General features: G+C 41.2%; 4 protein-coding genes across 5 annotated transcripts; 3 read left to right on the top strand and 1 right to left on the bottom strand.

The window, feature by feature from the left end:
- The first annotated feature begins 403 nt into the window (after positions 1 to 403).
- On the top strand, positions 404 to 3,890 carry gabpa (GA binding protein transcription factor subunit alpha). The gene is made up of 10 exons (XM_079563245.1): positions 404 to 421; positions 1,381 to 1,481; positions 1,561 to 1,705; positions 1,782 to 1,866; positions 2,312 to 2,536; positions 2,628 to 2,822; positions 2,909 to 2,965; positions 3,049 to 3,171; positions 3,251 to 3,443; positions 3,533 to 3,890. The coding sequence occupies exons 2-10, from the start codon at positions 1,405 to 1,407 to the stop codon at positions 3,750 to 3,752; spliced, it is 1,320 nt and encodes a 439-aa protein (XP_079419371.1). The 5' UTR covers positions 404 to 421; positions 1,381 to 1,404; the 3' UTR covers positions 3,753 to 3,890.
- A 1,513-nt stretch (positions 3,891 to 5,403) lies between these two features.
- Positions 5,404 to 13,384, bottom strand: appb (amyloid beta (A4) precursor protein b). 2 transcript variants are annotated; one of them, XM_079562525.1, is made up of 18 exons: positions 13,141 to 13,384; positions 11,198 to 11,365; positions 10,988 to 11,117; positions 10,787 to 10,899; positions 10,351 to 10,526; positions 10,052 to 10,278; positions 9,754 to 9,921; positions 8,270 to 8,403; positions 8,099 to 8,173; positions 7,869 to 8,027; positions 7,633 to 7,761; positions 7,450 to 7,549; positions 6,997 to 7,064; positions 6,573 to 6,711; positions 6,446 to 6,499; positions 6,284 to 6,372; positions 6,057 to 6,203; positions 5,404 to 5,982 (listed from the first exon to the last, which is right to left on the bottom strand). In XM_079562525.1, exons 1-18 carry the CDS (start codon positions 13,198 to 13,200, stop codon positions 5,881 to 5,883), a joined length of 2,238 nt encoding a protein of 745 aa, XP_079418651.1. In that variant the 5' UTR covers positions 13,201 to 13,384; the 3' UTR covers positions 5,404 to 5,880. The 2 variants fall into 2 exon arrangements, with proteins under 2 accessions (XP_079418651.1, XP_079418652.1); XM_079562526.1 differs by lacking the exon at positions 9,754 to 9,921 and having other exon boundaries at positions 13,141 to 13,381.
- A 1,353-nt stretch (positions 13,385 to 14,737) lies between these two features.
- Positions 14,738 to 17,325, top strand: piga (phosphatidylinositol glycan anchor biosynthesis, class A). Its single transcript, XM_079562766.1, has 7 exons — positions 14,738 to 14,900; positions 15,164 to 15,626; positions 15,696 to 15,966; positions 16,056 to 16,188; positions 16,263 to 16,395; positions 16,571 to 16,777; positions 16,989 to 17,325. The coding sequence occupies exons 2-7, from the start codon at positions 15,201 to 15,203 to the stop codon at positions 17,256 to 17,258; spliced, it is 1,440 nt and encodes a 479-aa protein (XP_079418892.1). The 5' UTR covers positions 14,738 to 14,900; positions 15,164 to 15,200; the 3' UTR covers positions 17,259 to 17,325.
- Positions 17,326 to 18,753: 1,428 nt separating this feature from the next.
- On the top strand, positions 18,754 to 20,401 carry asb11 (ankyrin repeat and SOCS box containing 11; the record flags this gene model as incomplete). The annotated part of the gene is made up of 7 exons (XM_079562649.1): positions 18,754 to 18,844; positions 19,026 to 19,105; positions 19,208 to 19,315; positions 19,398 to 19,548; positions 19,680 to 19,814; positions 20,004 to 20,192; positions 20,277 to 20,401. The coding sequence occupies 7 exons, from the start codon at positions 18,754 to 18,756 to the stop codon at positions 20,399 to 20,401; spliced, it is 879 nt and encodes a 292-aa protein (XP_079418775.1).
- Positions 20,402 to 20,845: the final 444 nt, after the last annotated feature.

Raw genomic sequence — 20,845 nt, forward strand, 5'->3', positions numbered from 1 at the left:
GATAATAATAATGTAGCAAATTCGATCCTTGTCGATAGTCTCCGCCCCTCAGTGCAGAGTAGTTGACAAAAACTTGCCCAGTACGAAGAATTTTTGCAGTTTTCCTCAGGTTAGGCAACATTCTTAAGCATAATTGTAAGAGGTATGGATCTCGGCGAATGCACTTTACAGATTCTGACCGATGAATATTAATGAAATAGCTCAATTGTCATGTTTGCATTCTTCCCGCTATTTTGCATCTGTGTGGCTATGCTAAGCTAGCTCTGGTTTATTTCCCCACAGCCAGAGGCAGCACTCGGCGTCAACAAGCCCCGGCCATGCTGGAGTCTCCCCCGAGCTGAGACGACGCGCTTAGACTAACGTTACACAGTGTTGTTGAGGTGGAGGAGCACAGTTCACGTCTCGCCGTTCGGTGTTAAAGGTAAAGATAAATACCAAAAGCAATCTCCAAAGTTCAACTAGTTAAGCTAGCTCCTGACATTAAATAGCCGCTGTTACCCCGATCCTGTTGTATTACAGGACGTGTCCGTTTTAAGTGGATGCATTCTACATACAGGTCCATACTCATGGTCGTAGTTGTATTTATCTGGTTATTCTCGGTGTAGTTTGTTAATATTATAATGCTGTAGTCTCTACGAACTCATCGTGGTAGTATTTGTCGTAGCCCTTCTCGGAAGTCTCACCGCGTTGTAAACCTTAGCCAGGATTTCCGGCTCCTTTCCATTCGCCCTATGCTGTTTTGTTTCCGTTTATTCTATTTCCGTTTCAAAAGTTTTCTACGAGTAGCGTTAAAGTGTACTTTGATGGCCTTTGCTGGATTTATGAACAACAATGTTCTCATTATTTAGTGACAATCCATCCCCTACGAGTGGAGGACTCGTGCTTATGCAATGGGTTGCCTCGCCCCGCTGTAGCAGATCGTTTTAGCTAATGTTTGCTCCACTTCTAACCATCTTCACAGCAATCTTGTCAAAAAAATGACTAAATTAATTGATTCTTAAAATAAAGATCCTACATATTTAGATAAATCGTTCAGGTATTGAATGGCCTAGCATTTGGCCTCGAGACGCCCAAGCCTCGCTGTCGAGTTAGCCAACATTAGCTTTAGAGCAGACATTGAAGTCTCCCTTTTCCACCAATGAGAAGTCCTGGCTCAGAAAGGCCTGGTAGACAAACGTCCCAGAAAGCAACTACCACTATTTGGCTTCTTTTGTTTAAAATAAAATAATACAACAACAAAAATGCATAATTTGGATTTATGTATGAAGATTTATATACATCAAAACATAAGAAATTAAATGTTTTGAATTAATAGCCGCATGTTGTTTTCAATGTACAGTAGAAATCTTAATTTAAATGTTTCCTTTTCTTGTTGTATAGCTTGCCTCGCCTGTCTCAAGCAAAATGTCTAAAGGTGAACCAGAAGAGATGATTGAGATTGAGATTGACGGACAGGACAAACAAACATGCCTTGAAGAAGGGTAAAATATACATGTTAAAATAAGTCTAAATTATAATTTGAGTCCAAGTATGTATTTATGTTTTGTCCGTGATGTGTAGCATGGAAGAGCAAACTATCACAGCATCCGATTTAATCCAACAAGACATTGATATTAACGAACCCATCGGTAATTTGAAGAAGCTTCTTGAACCTCGAGTCCAAATTTCCTTGGATACATATGACATCTGCTTGCAGGATATTCAGGTAAATGTTGTATTTCTGTATTTTTGTTTTAATCATTTGGTATTTATTAAATGTATGTACGTTTTGTGTTTTCCAGCTGCATCCTGATCATAGCCTGTTTGATCAAGGAGTTAAAACTGATGGCACAGTGCAACTCAGTCTCCAGATTATAGCTAAACCTGGTAATGGTCTTAATGCTTAACTTAGTTGTAGAATAGTGTGTACACAAACATGACCTCAAGTGGGCTGAATAAGGCACAGTTTCTCGATCTTCAGTGTACTTTTAGTAGTTATTTTTTCATGTTAATGTGGTAAAGAGCCATGTTGTATGAACCATCGGTTTCGCTGTTTGGTTTATCTGCCTGTGCGTCACACCCATCCAAGACTACACATTTGTATAAAGAATAGAAAAAGACCAGCAAAAGTAGATCACCAGACCTAAACTTGGTCTAAAATCGGATTAAATTATGTCTGACATAGCTCTAAACAAGGGGCTTGCCCAACAGGACGAAATATAATAACATTTACTACAAAATAAACAAAGAAACTGCCTCCCACCAGTGGTACCACAGTTTGAGAATCACTGCCTCATCCCTTTCATGTGCATTAATGCTGTGTTATTTTCAGGTGAGGAAAAGCTGAACATTTTGGAGATTGTGAAGCCAGTAGAAACGGTAGAAGTAGTGATTGACCCTGATGCTGCGGGAGAGGAGGGTACATTAGTGGAAGAAGGACAGCTCATTGCTGTGGAGCGCTCTGCTCTTTCTGATGAGACTTCAGAGCAGGTGACTCGCTGGGCTGCAGCTCTTGAAGGGTACAGAAAAGAACAGGTTCGACTCGGTATACCATATGGTAAGTCCTATTTGTATGTATTGTATTTGAAGTATTAGGACGTCAAGCTATATTGGCATTAGTGTTATTGTGTAATACTGTGTCTATATAGATCCTGTCCTGTGGACTGCGGACCAGGTGATCCACTGGGCTGTGTGGGTAATGAAGGAGTTTAACATTGATGAGATGGAGATAGGCAGCCTTCACATTCCTGGTCGAGAGCTCTGTAATTTTAGCCAAGAGGAGTTCCTTCAGAAAGTGCCCAGTGGAGAGATTCTCTGGAGCCACCTTGAACTCCTACGAAAATGTAAGGATTCCATAAAACACTCATGAGAAACAATGTGTCCCTGCCCCATCTGTTGATGATGATTTATAAATGTGGGTTTGTTGTAGATGTGCTGGCCAGTCAGGACCAAACTGGGAGTGATGCTACTGTCACTATCGATCAACGTGAGCTTTGTTTTTATGGTTACTTGTGACAGAAGGGGAAGATTGTAGCTAACTTTTTGATAAAAAAATTTCTCTACCTACAGCTGTCCAAATTATACCAGCTCAAGTAAGCACACCAACTACAATTAAGGTGTTGAAGCAAAACCGTGGCCCAAGAACACCTCGAATTTCTGGAGAAGAGCGCAGCTCTCCTGGCAATCGCACAGGTGCTTTACCTAAACATGTCACATTTGTCAAGCACCACACAATTATGGGTAAAATTATAATATTTTTTTATTTTATAAGGTAACAATGGCCAGATTCAGCTGTGGCAGTTTTTACTGGAGTTGCTGACAGACAAAGATGCTAGAGACTGCATATCTTGGGTTGGCGATGAAGGAGAGTTCAAACTGAACCAGCCTGAACTTGTGGCACAGAAATGGGGACAGCGCAAGAACAAGCCAACGATGAACTATGAGAAGCTGAGCCGAGCGCTGAGGTTGGTTGGGTGTTGCAGTTTAATTATACAATCTGTTTTAAGTTATTGCCAGTGTATTTACGGCCTGTTTGCATTTATTTGTCTTCCAGGTATTATTATGACGGCGATATGATCAGCAAGGTTCAGGGAAAGCGCTTTGTCTACAAGTTTGTGTGTGACCTGAGGACTCTAATTGGCTACAGTGCTGCAGAGCTCAATGGTCTTGTGACGGAGTGTGAGCAGAAGAAAATGGCACGGATGCAGATGCATGGGATTGGTCAGCCCATAACGACCGTCACCTTGGCCACAACACTAGACAAGGACAGCTAAAACTGGTGCTGTACACCATGCAGCAAGACAAAACATCCAAATAATGACTGAAAAAGCGCTTTTATATTGGTGATCACGTGGTCAAAATGGATTGAGAACCTCTAGTGAATCAAATTTGTCAAGTTTGTCTGTAACGCTAATCAAGAGATGTAGAATCAGTTTGTGAGTTTGAGGAGCTTTAGTGTGCCTGTGACCTGATGCTTGAATGTGTGACTGGGAGAAGCTTGGTATAATGTATTGGCTTTTGTTTTTGTTTTGTTATTTGTTTTTTTTTTTAAATCACTGTATATACTGGTACTCCATGTTTTTGATAGCCACAACGGCAAGTGTATTTTCATATTTTCCATTTACAGAGGACCTCTTTTGTATTTTATTTAGGTAATGCTCCCAAAGTTGTTGGACTTTTTGTCCATTGGAGAAATAAAGTAGAAAGCTTTAAATGTGTTTTTTTGTGATTCATTTTCATGCATTGTTAATTAAAGAAGCCAGTACTTATGTACATTCAAAATTTTTATTCATGGTGTATTAGTGTATAAAGTCTTTCTTACTTGAAGCAAATGGTTTGGAGAACAAGCTTTCAAAGGGGTCAGGTGAGAGCATTTATACAAATCTTAACATTCACTTGATAAACTTTAGTGCCTATACACGTGTCGATTAGGTGTGTAGAGGTGATATGTGTTGTATTCCATCGATGCAATATGCATGTAACATTCGTGTTTACAAAAACGATCTGAGATAATATAGAGAAGGTGACTATGACAAGGTGGGCTGTGTCTGATGTTGACACAGAACAGTTATTCATACAAGACACATAACATTTATACACTGCAAATGTAGAAAAATATATTATGACCAAGATTTGGAGATGGACATAACATGATGCATAAAAGAGCAGAAAAAAAATCCAAATCTTCACCGCAATCAAAGTGACGTACTGTACAATATTGCTGACAGCTTAAGACAACGTAATGAACAGATATAATGGACACACAAAGCACATGTAAAAACGAAACAGATAAAGTAATAAAACGACTTCATCCAAATATTTACAGTCAGAAAACAATAGAATAAAGTGGAATGATAAATGTTCTATCATAGTCTTTACAAAGCTTTTCAGTCCTCTCTTGCTAATCGATCACATCTGAGGATAATGGCATGAGGGACAGCATAAAGGCGATAATTATCTAAAATAAGAGTGCATAGAACGCAAGAGTAACACAATCATCTTCATCGGATACGCTTACACGTCATATATTACACATAGAACTTTAGCCCATGCAGCTAAAACAAAGAGAAGCATGGAAAATAGCTTAAAGAGCCAATATTCATTTAAAGCAAGTCTGTCACAACAATGCAGACCAATTTCTAAACATTATTTTCTTCATATCACATATCACAAAAAAGACACAGAAAATGTACAGTCCTGCTATATAGTATCTCATAAAAGGACGCTTGAGGTCCCAGCGTAAAGTATACTGAACCTGTCATTGATTTTGCCATGCATGACATAATTACAGATAGTCTCTGTCTTTATATATTAACAATAAAATCAATAAACATTATCTTAAAGTTTTACACACTTTGATCACATTTAATTTTAAACATTTTTTATTTTCTTGGAAAAATTGGAAATTCTTGGTGCTGTCAACTTCACTTTTAGCAAACAATAAGCAGGGAACAGAAAATTCAATAGGAAAGCCAAAAGATTTCCATCTGCCAGTGAGCACCTGTCTTCTCACAGATGCCACGAGACTCACAAGTACTCGCCATTTTCTTGTTTTAATAATCAATTTCTGCCTGCAGTAGGCTTCGTATAAATACTTTAAATAGAGTGTATTTAAATATGCGCAACGTAATATAAAATTTCTGTTGTGATTAGCTGAGGAATGCAGGTCACGTTTTATTAGACCAACTGCTACCAAGTTATGCATGCTGATTCATATTTACACACTTCAGGGATAAAAATGGAGTTGTGCCATGTCTATTTCCTATGGCTCAGTCTACCTCCATCACAATCGTTTAATGTAGCATTTAAAACTCTTCATCCAAGCCAGCGTTTACTATATTGGAGCAAAAAAAGAGTGGAACAGACCCTTAAGATTGGAGGATTTGTGATGAGACTGGACTTTTAACTCTGCATCTGCTCAAAGAATTTGTAGGTGGGGTTTTCATAGCCATTCTGTTGCATCTTGGCAAGATGGCGCTCCTCTGGAGTGACAGCTGCATCAACCTGCAATTAATAAGCCAATATATAAAAATGCTTACATATAATTACTTTATAAAATGGTAAACTAAACGCATTACCTCAATTACGCCGTGGTGAATTGATGTATACTGTTTCTTACGCAGCATCACCAAAGTAATAACAATAATGGTCGCAATAACAACCCCTCCAACCATCAAACCAATGATGGCACCCTTGTTGGATCCAACATCCTCAGCAAAAAATACCTGTTTCAAAATAAAACAACGTAAGGTATTTAAAACTTGCAAACAACACAAAAACAATTAATTAGTTATTATTTTGTTACCAGTTTTTGGTGATGAACTTCATAACCAGCATTCCTTTCTTCAGTGTCAAGACGCACCTCCGGCATCTCCTCTGGTTTCAAAGCAGACACTAAAATCAACACATGTAGATAAGAGTTAACACACAGAAGAATAACGAGAGAATACGGAGTAGACAGACTCACCTGGCCGTGTGGGAAGTCCTCTGTCTGGAATAGGACGGGCATCAACAGGCTCAACTAAAGAGAACTTAAATGATCAGATTTTTTGATTGGATTTTCATTCTTTAAACCAACAGCTGAAAGGTATTACCATGGTTTTCGGTGTTGGGCTGGTTAAAACTCTCAGGATGAATAAAGCCCAGTCCATCCAGGCCTGGATCCATAGGAGCAGAGCTGTAAGCCTGGTCCGGCATCAGAGCATCATTGCCGTAGCTGATTCTGCCATCCACCTGAAAAATAGAGCAAGAGAGGACTGAAAGCTCAAACTAAATTTGCCCCACAGACAGAGACCCGGAACCAAAGTGCGAAAGTCTTGACATCATTTCTCAGACTGCTGCGGCCACAGGCTCCAGATTGGTTCTTGTTGTTTTAAAGTGCGCTGTTTTCATTTTGCAACTTCATGTGCACCCTGTCTGGTAATGTTGAACCGTAAAGATGATTCTAATTATAGAGTTAATTACAGTTTATACAGAACAGGCTGTGTGCATACAGTCAGTGGGTGTGACTTGACTCACCCGCCCATCGCTCTGCAGGGAAGAGACTTGCTGAGACAGCTCCGCCTGAACTCGCTGCACTATAACAGCTGAAAGAGAAGGTGGAGTGAGTAGGCTACAGCATGATGCACATAAAGGTTCAAATAGGGTGATGTGGATTAAAAAACCCTGCAATGTGATGTTCACTGTGTTCTACAGCAGCCATGCTGATGCTGCATGCCATCAGCTTCACCAGCTGTACCACCTTCATTTACTCTTAACTTAACTTAATGAGGCAGGTCCTTTACTGGAACTGCCACAAGTAAGTACATACATACATATGCGGAGTGAACAACAAGTTATCAGAATAGAGAAAAGGAAATAATATGTGTTGTGAAGAAAGACTTGTGTATTGTTTTGTGTCTCTGTGTTTCTTTTTATGGTCAGTTAATGTCAGTGAATCAACGTACACAATCACACAAAAAAACAACGTACAAACTTGGTTGTGGATCTCATTGGCAACATTAGGTACTTTGTAAAGCAGGCCCAAAGACTGATTCATTCTTTCATCAATCACACGAAGGTGAGTCAAAACCTAAGATGCATAAAAAGGGCATGGTTAAGAAGTTCGTAAACGAGCATTTCATTGTAGACCTCTATGTATCATAACCGTTTTACCTGTGGTTGAATTTGGGCAGCCTTTTTGGGATCAACAGTGCGAACATGCTCATAATGTTTCAAAGTGTGTTGTCTGTCTTTCTGCTCAGCCCTGATGTACTTCTTTAACAAGCTCAAGACTTGCCGTGGCTGGGGGACACAGGATTGTAGAACTCAGTTAAGACTCGGTATCAGTCACATTGTCATATTGTAATCTTATCTTATTCTGCCAATATTACTGATGTGTGTAATTGTACCCGTGGAGGGGAAGCCTGTAAAGCACTGAGGTAGTTTTCCAGAGCGAGACGCCGGCGGCTGTTGAGCAGAGCCTCCACTCGAGCCATGTGTGTTTCCACCAGCTGCTGCCTCTCTCCTGCTGCCTCCTGCTCCAGGGTTTCCACCTTCTCCTGGAAGTGCTGCAAAAACACCACAGTTCAGAATTTGTACCATTGTAGATGGAATCATTGGGGGGGTGTTATATTTTTACCTGTATGACAGCCTTTTTGTCAGCACGAGGAAGGTTCTTGGCCTGTCTCTCAGCTTCTTCCCATTCCCTCATCACCTAATCAAAGAAATGTGTTTCATTTATATACAAAACTACATTATTAGAGTTATCATTTTGGTTTGTTGTAAATGACATTTGCTCAAATGCAGATACCTGGGACATTTTATCCCGGTGTTTAGCTTCCAGACTTTCCTTGGCCTTCTGGAAATCAGCATGCTCATTGTCATCGCCAGGAGCTTCGAGGTACCGATCGACAGCATCTGGGGGGCTGGGAGCCATCGTGGGCACTGAAAAAACAGATTACATGACTGAAATAAAAACATTCATATAATTGAAGTATACACAGACAAAAAACACATTCTTGTTTGTAAAACGTCTGATAAAAGCACGAAATACATGTTTGTTAACAAAGAAAAGAAACGAGATGTGATTAGTTCCCAGAGATGTCCACTTATCCATTTTTGTTTAGTGTGGGTGTATGGAGATAAGATTAAATGTGCAGAGTCAAGATCAGGGCAGGTGCAGCTTGAATATGTGCAAATACAGGTATCAACACTAGGTCAGATAAGACAGTGTTACTGACAGGTTACACTACAAGCCATGCAGACAACAAAATGCATGCAGAAACACAGCGGCAGGGTGGATTCTTATTTTTCCATTGACTCTTAGGTAATTAGGCAAAAATGTAATCAAAGGCTAGCGTTTCCATTTTTCTTAACAACTGTATTATTATGAGATTGGAGTGTGTTTAAGTAACAAGAACGACAAATAAGCTGATACATTGATACAGCCTGGTATTTCTTGGAATGGAAGTTTATTTGTATAGCACTTTTCACGTGACATAAGTCACCCACAGCACAACACACAGTTTTAGGGGATTTTTCATTCACTCCACACACGGTGCTGGTAAGCTACGAATGAACTGTAGCTCCAGTTTCCCCTGGGGTGAGCTGACAGAAGCGCGACTGCACACATCTGTGGTAAGCAACGGTCCCTCTGACCACCACCATTCATTCATGTACAGACATCATTCATCCTGGACTATTGTACATGTTTTAGTAGTAGGAGACACTGGAGTACCCGGAGAAAACTTACGCAGACATGGGGAGAACATGCAAACTCCACACAGAAAGACCCCATGTGAGGATCAAACCTGGGACCTTCTTGCTGTTGCTGTGAAGCACAAGCGCCACCCGCCGCGCCACCATGCCGCCCCCGGTACCACTCTTGACATAAACTGCTATATTTCGAGAAATGTATAATACCTGTGCAGTATGCGCAGTATGTCACTAACCACATTGCTATTCTTTGGGAATCCAGTCAAAAACTTTGGCTCGAGGGAAAATATGTTAAATGGCGAACCATCCGGCGTTTATGTAAAGAAATGTCCAGCTGTATTGATTTATTGGACTCTGATTATTGTGGGTAAGTCAAATTTTACCCACCTCTGGTGGCCTTTTTATCTATCTTAACAACATTGAGAAATAAATACAAGAATACTACCTCATAAGACATCGCCAGAGTGATTCTTTGAGGGTTAGGAGTTAGGAGCATAAACAGCCAAGAGATAGTTTGGGCAGCCCAAAAGTGATGCTGTTACTGATACTGGAGATAGCGGCTCCAGGGCTTGGACTTACGCGAACTGCTGCAGACAGCAAAGCAGTACTCCTCAGACCCAAAGTTATTCCTGTTGCCCCCACAGCCCCCAAACAAGAAAGGAGCACACAGGCCTTTCTCAGGCTCGAAGTACCAGCGCTCCAGCATGTCGTCACACGGGCCTGAGTCGGCTCGTGCCCAACACACAGCTGTGATACGTACACACACGCAGCAAAACACGTGTAACATTAAAATAAAGGAAACACTGACATGTATTATTATATGGTTGAATAAGGAACAAAAAACAAATATAAGATGAAGGATAGTCTTCTATCTTACCTCTAACAACTTCCTCAACTGATTCAGTGGTGGTGGTGGTCGTGGTTGTCAAGGCGATATTCAAATTGGGCTCATCACTGTAATGGTCATCAGTGATGTCCTCCTCATCCTCCGCGTTTTCATCCTCGTCGATTATGTCTCCATTGGCGTCTCTTTCATATGCCTCCTCATCTTCGTCTTCATCGTCCTCAGTGGCAGCAGGCTCAGCATCGGCAGGAAGCATCTCACTGCAGACAGAGTGCACATAACGATGAACAACTCAGTTTTACAACTAAATCAATGCTGACAAATGTCCATACTCTGTCTCAGCTCCTCCCCACCAGACGTCTGACTCTTCGCCTTCAGTGTCCGTGTTGTCAGCCTGAGGTTCAGCCTCTGCTGGGCAGCACACAAACTCCACTCCGCGGAAACGGTCGATACCACACGGCAACAGCATCCCAAAGTCATTGAGATACATCGAGCGGTCTCCACAAGACTACATCCAAAAGACATTATTCATTTTTGGCTTGCAATATGATGGTGTTATGTACTCACTCAAGCAAAACACAATGCACCAGTGAGCATCTTTTTATCGTTTTGATATTATAATGGTTATTTTTGTTATTAACATCTAAAAAAAGGTCAACTCAACAGTGATCTTTATATCTAATACTAAATATTGGCTAATAAAATACACTAGATTATCAGTATAATATAAGTATTATTACGAATACATGTGTGCATCTCCCTCCTCACCTCTTTGGCCACAGTGTGCCAGTGCAGGTGGCTCTCACACTGATCCATACGCTCCTGATGGAGGAACTTGCACTTGTCAGGAACCAGCAGGGCATCACTTACAAACTCACCAACTGAAACACATGACGCATCTCAATAAGGTCCTTCAGTTCACACTTACTGTATTCTGGACCATGATATGGAGCATTATAAAAATGTTACCCAGGCAGCGATACGGCACCACAATGTGAGTGTGACTACGGCACTGTTTGCGACCTTTCTTGCACCAGTTCTGAATGCTGATGGGCTGGTTGGCCTCCACCACATTGGTGATCTGCAGCTCTGGGTAAACCTAAAAAAAAAATACATGAGGGATACAGCATCACTATTTATTTCTCCCTATTTTCACACATATTGCTGCTCTTTTCGTACCTCTTGGCAGTACTGCAGGATGCCCTCCTTTGTGCCAATGCAGCTCTTAGTGCCAGAGGGGTCAGATTCCCATTTACCACTCTGAACATTGATGTGCATGTTGAGCTTCCCACAAAACATAGCCACCTGAGGCTCAGTGAGCAAACCCACCGAGTCATCGACAGGGACCTAGACAAAAACACATAGGAATATGAATAGAGTTCAGGAATGTCACGTCATATCGCTAAGCATTATGGTATTAGCAGCAATAGAGTTCGGGAATGTCACGTCATATCGCTAAGCATTATGGTATTAGCAGCAATAGAGTTCGGGAATGTGATGTCATATCGCTAAGCATTATGGGATTAGCAGCAATTGTAAACTAATGGAGATTTTAAAAGTTAAAATACCGGAGTTAATAGAGTTGTTCCACGACTATATTCTCCACTTTTTATACTGTTTTTAGCTAATGTTAGTCTATGGAAAAGTATGCTAACAGCTGCAAAGATGGCGGATCTCCATGGTAACTGTGGAATTTCCCGATTTCTATTGTAAACCAATGGAGATTTTAAAAGTTAAAATACCGGAGTTATTGTTCACATTGAAACACTTGGACACCACAGTGTATTAGATGTATTTACCAGCAGTAACTCAGCAGCTAACGGAGTTGTTCCACGACTATATTCTCCACTTCTTATACTGTTTTAAATGTTAGTAAATGGAAATGTATGCTAAAAGCTGCAAAGATGGCGGATCTCCATGGTAACTGTGGAATTTTAGCTAAGGTAGTGCCTGACTAAGGTAGAATGTTACATCTATTACAGAAGAAGGAATGCAGCACTGTTATTTAGGTAACCACGGAAGGAATTCCTGCTCTTGCCATTTCCATTGGTCTTATAATGAGGAGACATGTCAGGTGTCTTTCGTTTTTCAGGAGCGCACTATTTTTGACTGCAGTCTATGTCATATTCTTTACACAGCTCTTTGGCAGCATCATTTTGTGACTAGCACTTGCATTGAAAGAAGTATGAATCATCCTGTTGAGGTGGTTAGACACAGACGCCGCTTTTTTTTTTTAGATGCCGTGAACTTTCTTTTCACTGTCATCTCCAGCTTGTTTTGCTTTTCTCTCTCATCCAGCAGTTAGCAGACCGCAGGCGCCATCTTGGTTGTGTTGGCTGCACCGTTTCCATTCTCCTCAGCAGCTTTTATCACCGCCCTACTACAGCTGCGGCGCTGGACCGACTAACGGGACAGCCGCGCAGTTTTACAGTAATTAAACATTAACAACACTATAGCTTAGACGTGCTTAAAGTTAACCAAAAAGACGTGTTCGCCCGGTGAACGTGGACGTGATTCAACAAAAAAAAAACGTTCTGTGATCTGACATCATTTTGGCCAGTTGAGAGTTTGCGTGCCATGTTTGCTACATTTCCAGAGCTAACACGGCTATTATTGTTAGCCACAGCAAACAATCAGTTTAAAACAAACTTAAATTGTGACAGGGGGGGAAAAAACGCAACTTTAAATCATAAAACGGGGAGGAAAACGTGATAAAAACCGACGTATGAAGTGCACGTTGGATTTAGCAAATTGTCAATCACTGACACCTAATGGTAGGCCCGGGGAGCTTTGCTGACGCGAAGAATTTGCTCATAATATATTAATTTCAACTAAGTAAAATGTAATAGCACACACGTGGATATCTGTGCGCACAGGAGGAGAGACTGTCATGGTTCACTCGTTTCACTGGCTCGTAAACGTGGTGTTTGTAATACCGGATTAGTTACAGCTAGCGTTTTAGCGAACTAGCGCTGGCGCAACCCTATAATAATAATACTGAACACTGATGAAGGTTACGAATCTTAAGGCTGTGTCCGTAATCTGCTCATAAATTAAGAAAGGCATGATGCTCAGGTTTGGGATGAGCATTCTGGCTGAGATTTTTTGCCTGATAGACTCACCTCGGATGAAAACGTCAAGGTCGCCAGCAGCAACACCAGGAACGCCGTGTACTCCTCCATTCTGTCCTCCTAATATCCACAACAGTCTTCCCAATGTGTTTATATCTCAGCACTATAGGGAGAAAACGGATTCCAGCGATACTGTGTCGACACTGGGTGAAATCCCACTCACGGTCCTCACTGATCCCTCCCTGTTCGCTCCTGATGACGGTGTGAGGCAGAGGGATGAGTTGGATCGAGTGGGGGCGGAGAGAGTCTGCTGGATTTACATTTTTGAAGCAGAAGGCATTGGTAACACAGCATCATCATCTTTGAACAGCTTTTGATAGTTTCTAAAAAGGTTTTATTGTGATGACACCCATTTAAACTGATAATAAAAGCTATTTCTGGAGCCTTAAACATCATCAAACTCCCTGACTGACAGTGATGAACTGGGTATGCAGGGGACAGTTACTATTAATTAAATGTGTGTTCTTGTAGACATGTTAATGTACCAATACAGACTGATAAACTGTGCGACAAACCAGCTGATTTTGGGAACTCATGTTTTGCGGTTCACGAGTTACTATCCCCAGGCTGAAGCCCCCTGGCCGTGGCTTGGGGTGGCCAGATGCCTCAGTTTACCCCGGACAGTCCCAGATTTGAAGCCTCTGTCTGTCCCATGTCCCCTTGGATTTCTCCAAAACCATTGACAGGATAGAATAGAATAGAATAGAATAGAATAGAATAGAATAGAATAGAATGCTTTATATGTCATTACACACAAGCATGATGAAACTTATGAGGGTTAACTGGGAATAGATTTGTCCCAGTTTTATACAAGCTCTGTCCCAGTTGTTCCAGTTTTTCACCAGTGCCATGCCAAAAGCAGCAGGTTTTTTTTTTTTACTTGAAACTTGCTAACTTTTGGCCATGTGTGCACCAAACACAAAGCTTCCACCAATAGAAAAAGCTCAAACGTGCACACCCTGAGTGTTTCTTGAGAGCTGATTTAACAAGTGAATTTCTCCATAGTGAGATCAATATAGGGTTATCTTATTTTATGTATGTTATCTTACCTTACCATTCAACCTATGGGGGGTAAGTCACTTTTTAGCTCCCGCCAACAATTCCTATTGTGTCCTGGTTTTTGATATGGAAAATCACCCTCCCTTGGCTATTTGTAAAGTTTGACCCTATTATAAGATATATATGCCCTACTCAACACACACTGGTTGTGTTGCCTAATGTTTGAGGGGCAGTCAATGATATTTAATTAAATTGGCAAACTCCCCCTGTCATGTGGGCAAGAGTTTTGGTGTGGTGTTTATTGCAACAGAATGAATTTCTAACTTACACATTCCTTCCTTGGCCAACTTTTTTTTTTCTACAGGGTATGATTGTGTGGTCAGACTTATCCCACAAGTCCTTCATCATATCATTATATCCTGTTACAGCATAGTCTTTGAATGCCCTTTGAAGTTATAGTAAGTTTGTCTGGAGATGTTATAATAAAAAGTTTGATAATGTACATATATAATCACAAAGTACCACAGGAGCAATCACTTGAGACGAAATTACAAACGAAGGTTGCTGTTCATAGTTTGAACCTGTAGGCGGCGCCAGTGTCAAATCAATCCGTACAGAGTAAGTCGAAGAAACCAGGAAGTGTTTTTTGAGCATCAGGATTATCAGGATGGCCATGAAAACTTCAGAAATTTACGGACGTTTTATGTTTTAGCGGTATTTTGTGGTGGGGCTGAATTATTCCGATGTTCGCGGTAAGTATTATCACTAACAATACGGTTAGTGACCATTCGCGGCCCATTGCTAATACATATTTTGCTAATCCTTAATGCTAATGGTTAATCTGTTAGTGTTGCCAGGATTGTATAACTCTTCTCATCATAATATAATACAGAATAATCTTACACCTGTGGATATAGTGTATGCTGTAAACTGATAAAGATGATAAAGTAAGTTTAGAGAGGAACATGAAGACAACAGAAATGGTTTTATAGTCTGAACATGTTTCCCTGACCAGGTGTGCTCGGCGTAAACAGACCTGGATAGAGGCCAGCATGGGGCAGCGAAGAAGAAAAACAGCTGTAAAAGCCCCTTCTCATGGACCCACTGCAGAGGTCTCCAAAAAGAAACACAGCATCTGTATGGTGTCAGACTTTTTCTATCCAAATATGGGAGGAGTGGAAAGTCACATTTACCAGCTGTCCCAGTGTTTGATCACTATGGGACATAAGGTGGTAATAGTCACCCACGCCTATGGTAGGAGGAAGGGCATCAGACACTTGACCAATGGACTGAAGGTGTACTACCTTCCACTGCAGGTTATGTACAACCAGTCCACAGCCACTACCTGCTTCCACAGCCTGCCACTGCTGCGCTGTGTCTTTGTGCGAGAGCGCATCACCATCGTGCACTCACACAGCTCCTTCTCCGCCATGGGCCACGACGCACTTTTCCATGCTAAGACAATGGGACTCAACACTGTATGTATTGTGTAACTTCATGATGTTATCGGGATTTTGTTCCATTAACTTACCTACATTTAATTACAGGTGTTCACTGACCACTCACTCTTTGGTTTTGCTGACATCAGTTCGGTGCTGACCAACAAACTTTTGACTATTACACTTTGCGACACCAACCACACGGTGTGTGTGTCGTACACCAGTAAGGAGAACACGGTCCTCCGCGCTACTCTCGACCCAGAAATAGTGTCAGTTATTCCCAATGCAGTTGACTCCACAGACTTTACTCCTGACCCATCTCAGCGCCAGGATGACAAAATCACCATTGTTGTAATAAGTCGGCTAGTTTACCGCAAAGGTGAGCTAAAAGTAAATTGCCTGAAATCAGTTATTTTTTTGAAAATGTGGTTGAAATTTGTCACTATTTTGTTCTCTTCTTTCTGTCAGGTATTGATCTTCTTGGTGGAATAATCCCAGAGCTTTGTCTTAAATACCCAGAATTACACTTCTTGATTGGAGGTGAAGGGCCAAAAAGAATTGTTTTGGAGGAAGTGAGAGAGAAATATCAACTACATGACAGGTACATTCCACTTTAACATTTATATAACAGTTGTCTCATCCAAGCATTCAGTTCATTGTAAATTGTAACTACAGGGTTCGACTGTTAGGAGCTTTGGAGCATAAAGATGTTCGAGGGGTTCTGGTGCAGGGTCATATTTTTCTGAACACCTCTCTAACTGAAGCCTTCTGCATGGCCATTGTAGAAGGAGCCAGCTGCGGACTGCAGGTGTGTTGCCGGCCTTAAAACTCACAGCTACATTATCTTACATTTTTATTACAAAACAAGTTCTTCAAATTACATTTAAAAAGGTGTTTTTACAGGTGTTCTTCTTTCTACATCTGCAGGACCTTTCACATCCAGTGTTTTTTGAGTAATCTTTTTGCTTCTAATTGCTTTCAAGGTGGTGAGTACCCGTGTTGGAGGCATTCCCGAGGTGTTGCCTGAGGACCTCATTACTCTGTGTGAACCCACTGTACGCTCGCTGTGCGCTGGTCTGGAGTCAGTCATTGCACAACAGCGCTCTGGAACTGTGCCTTCACCTGCTTCTGTTCACGCACGTGTCCGCAACCTCTACACTTGGCAAAATGTGGCAGAGAGGACTGAAAAGGTTGGATTTAGTCACTGTATATGGTCAAGCATAACGTTACTTTAACTGAATGAAAGTAATAAACCAGTTTAGGGAAACACTAAAATATTTCAAGTTCTGCAGTGCCAGGATAAACAGTCATCTCAATTCATTTGTTGATAAGGATATTGATGTGTATGGTGCTAACATGCCATTTTTCTTTCTGAACCATTTGTGGCTCTGTGCTTTGCAGGTGTATGACCGAGTGGCAGGGGAGGAAGTGCTTCCCCTGGACAGACGGATGCATAGATTGAGGACTCACTGTGGCTCTGTGGCGGGAACCATCTTTGCATTTGTGGCAGTGCTAGACTTCCTGTTCTTGCTCCTCCTGCAGTGGTTGGTGCCAGATCATGTTATGGACATTGCTGTTGATGCCACTGGTCCTCATGGATTATGGAAAAGGGAACAGGAAATAGTGAAGGATAATAAAAGGAAGTCATGCAAAGAGCATAGTATGTCGTAGTGGAGCACATGGTGAGTTTCTAAGGACAAGATATTGTTTACAATGAACTGTTGTGTCATTACAGCACTTTTACCTACTACTGTAAAATTCATATTGCTCAAGGACAAGATTAATTTTTAACTAATAATTTGTCTTGAACATTAATATATTCAATAGATTTTTGTTTGGGGTGAGGTGATTCTGCCAATTATTTGGGACACTGGGTATTTTTATTGCTACCTTTTAATACTTACATTTGGATTGTAAATTAGTAATGAAGCACAGTCTGTTGCCTTTTAAAAAGCAAGTTATGTACCTCATTTTATTTTTTTACTAAACATTTTATTTATGGTAAACACTGTTTTTGCTGTTTTTTTATGCCAATTTTATTCAAAGCCAACTATGGTATAGTATAGTAATGAATACATTTTACATTAAAACACAATTTGGATAAACCTTTACTTATACCTGCCCTGTTTTGGTTGTACTGCAGAGTCATTCAGGCGTCTGCCCACCACCTCACCTTGTGTAGAGAAGGTTGGAATATCTTTCTATCCCATTCTCAGCAACGACCTTAATAAATTGTGTCTGTTTTGGGGGTGAATATCAAAGGAAATGGGCTGCAGGCCCTACTTTACTTGCTCATAAGATAAGAGATCTTTATTGTCTGTCCCATGTTTGTACATTGTTTGTCTGGATTCAGGCGGTCATTCTACCCATTCTTCTCGTTGCCCTAAAGGCATTCACTGCTTAGCCAAATCTGTGAAACAGGTTGGGCGGCTCTCAGGAATGAAGATAATTTGTCAAAACAGGAGGAGGGTGAAAACGGACAGTATTTGGTATTTTCTACGAGGATTCTTGAGAGCTAATGATTGTAGTTTGAGTTTAAATGTTATCGTTTTGAGATTATAACTTTAAAAGAAAGGCTTAAGAATTGTTTAATGTTACTGTTTTAACATCTCCTGTATTTATGTAAAATTCGAACACTATTATACAATACTATTATACTAGTATATATAGTCGAGAGGGAAATTATAATTTAAGGGGAGTGTTTTTGATGAGAAAGCAGCATGCTCAAATCCCTCTTAAAACTACGGTACATGCATTACTTAAATACGGGTGACATTGTGGAATGGATAGACAAGAGGATACTTCAGTACAATGTTAATTACACTTCAACACACATATAGCCTACAGTTGTGTTTATTGGGCACCTGCAATGTATAGAAAAGTCTTATAACCATTGACATTATTTCCATTAGTCGACAAAATTGCCCTTGGAAAGGATGAGTAACCTTATGTTAAACGGAGTGAGAGTTTTCCAGGACAACCGGAGTTTTCTTCCACTTGCTTTCATGCAGTATATCAAGGTGTACCACTACATTCATTTGCGGGGGTAGGCGGGCGGTGTCTGTGTGGGGGAGGTAGTGATCAGATAAAAAGAGGAAAGCTGACCGTGGGTTTGAGCTCCCTCCTTCAGTCCAGCTGAGGTGTGGAGGAGTTCGCTGTCTTCATCATGGCCCTCGTTCAGACAGAGCACTCCTTGTCCTCACAGCCATGGCCTTCACACATCTACAGAGGGATGGTATGCAATACTCTCATGGCTGGTAAGTTATATTTGTTGTTGTAGGCTTAGATAAATGTGCAATACCAGCAACATACAGAAGATGTAAATATTTGTTGTCTTTTTTTTTTTGTCTTAAACTATGTAAAGGATTGCTGTTTACAATGTCATAACACAAAGTCTGAATGTCAAAAAATAAGAATATTGAACTTTTTTCTCCTGAGACCCGTGGGCAGACAGAAGTCCCTTGCATGAGGCAGCCTCTCAGGGCAGACTGCTTCATCTCAGGGACCTCATTGCTCAGGTGAAGTTGGTTTTACATGTTTTTCATATGAATTCATATTTAAATAATTACTGGGATACAACAAAGCTTTAACTCCACTATTCTCTTTGTTGCTCTCTGCAGGGTTTCCACGTCAATACTCTCACAATGGACAGACTCTCTCCTCTCCACGAGGCATGCCTGGGCGGACATTACGCCTGTGCCAAGTTTCTCCTGGACAAAGGAGCAAATGTAAAGAATAAATCAGAATGAGTTTGCCACATTCCGGACAAATGTATTTATTGGTTGTAAACACTTTTTTTTTTTAATCCAGGTGAATATGATTTCAACAGATGGCGCCACACCACTCTTCAATGCCTGCAGCAGTGGCAATGCTGCTTGTGTCAGATTAGTCCTTCAGAGTTCAGCCTTCATTCACCACTCATATCAGCTGGCGTCTCCTATTCACGAAGCTGCCAAGAAAGGTAACCACTTTCTATTGTGACAACCAAGAAAATAACAAGTTTTTTATTTCAACTGGGTCTAGTTTTGGGTTTGTTTTAGTATATTCAGTACTTAAAAACGGCACTTATTTACTGAATGCACTTGTTCTCAGGCCATAAAGAATGTCTTGAGCTGCTGCTGTCCTGTCGTGTGCACATCGACTTGGAGCTGCCTGTGTTGGGGACTCCTCTGTATTCTGCCTGTCTGGCCCGGGCCTTGGGCTGTGTAAGGACTTTGCTGCTCTCAGGTGAGGTAACCCTTTTGGTCAGCTTAATTAAAGTGTTTTTGTTCTTTTAGTGCCCATGTGTGGCAGAATATTTGACACTTAATTCAAGATAGGACAGATTCTCACCGATAGATACTTTTAATCAAGCATCTCTTTTCTGTCCCAGACAATTTGTTTTTGTTTTAATGTACCATGGCTTTTTTCCTTCAGGGGCAGATGTACAAATAGGGAGTAGACAGGACAGTCCTTTGCATGCTGCAGTGCGAGGAGGAGAACCGGACATTGTCGAGCTGCTCCTGGACTATGGGGCAGACCGGAGCTGGAGGAATGCAGATGGGAAGACTCCCCTCGACATTGCAGAGCCCGACAGTTCAGTGAGAGCAAAACTACTGACAAAAGGTATTGAAAAGGTGTCCGTTCAGGGGCACATTTTTCTCCCCTCTGTGTGAAATGCAAAGGTCATGTCTGGGGTCTGTTGTGTAGGTCCCTGCTCCCTGTCTCAATTGTGTCGCTTATCAGTGCGCCGCTGTCTGGGGAGAAGTCGTCTGCACACAGTGGCCAGCCTGTTTCTACCTCGCAGCATCAAGGCGTTTCTGCTCTATTACTGACACCCTGAGCAGATGCTTCATTTCCTACAATGACAAACCTTCATCTTTCAAAGACGTTCACATAGGTATCTGCCAGCTGAGAAATTCAACAAAACAACAATTGGACTGAGCAGTGTTGGTCTTGGCAGATCAAGCTGAAACAGAAGAAACACTTAAAAACTTTTTTTTATTGTTGTTTGTTTTTTGTGGGGAAAGTGTGCATTTCAATAATATTGATTGAATGTTCCAGCCATGTCCTAATGTGTAGAATGAGCTCAGACCTGTTCACCACAACTGCCTCTAAAATCCTGCACTGTCACTCAAAAGGTGTTACTTCGGGTCCAAAGTGCCGTCATGCACGAGCTTAATATAGAGACAGCAGTTACGCGTAAGACCTGAGGTGGCAGTAGTGAGTATAAAATGACCAACTTGCATCTAGTCCACCGTTTTTCCATGCTGTGATAT

The sequence above is a fragment of the Gobius niger genome, assembly GCF_951799975.1.
Source record: "Gobius niger genome assembly, chromosome: 9".
NCBI lineage: Eukaryota > Metazoa > Chordata > Actinopteri > Gobiiformes > Gobiidae > Gobius > Gobius niger.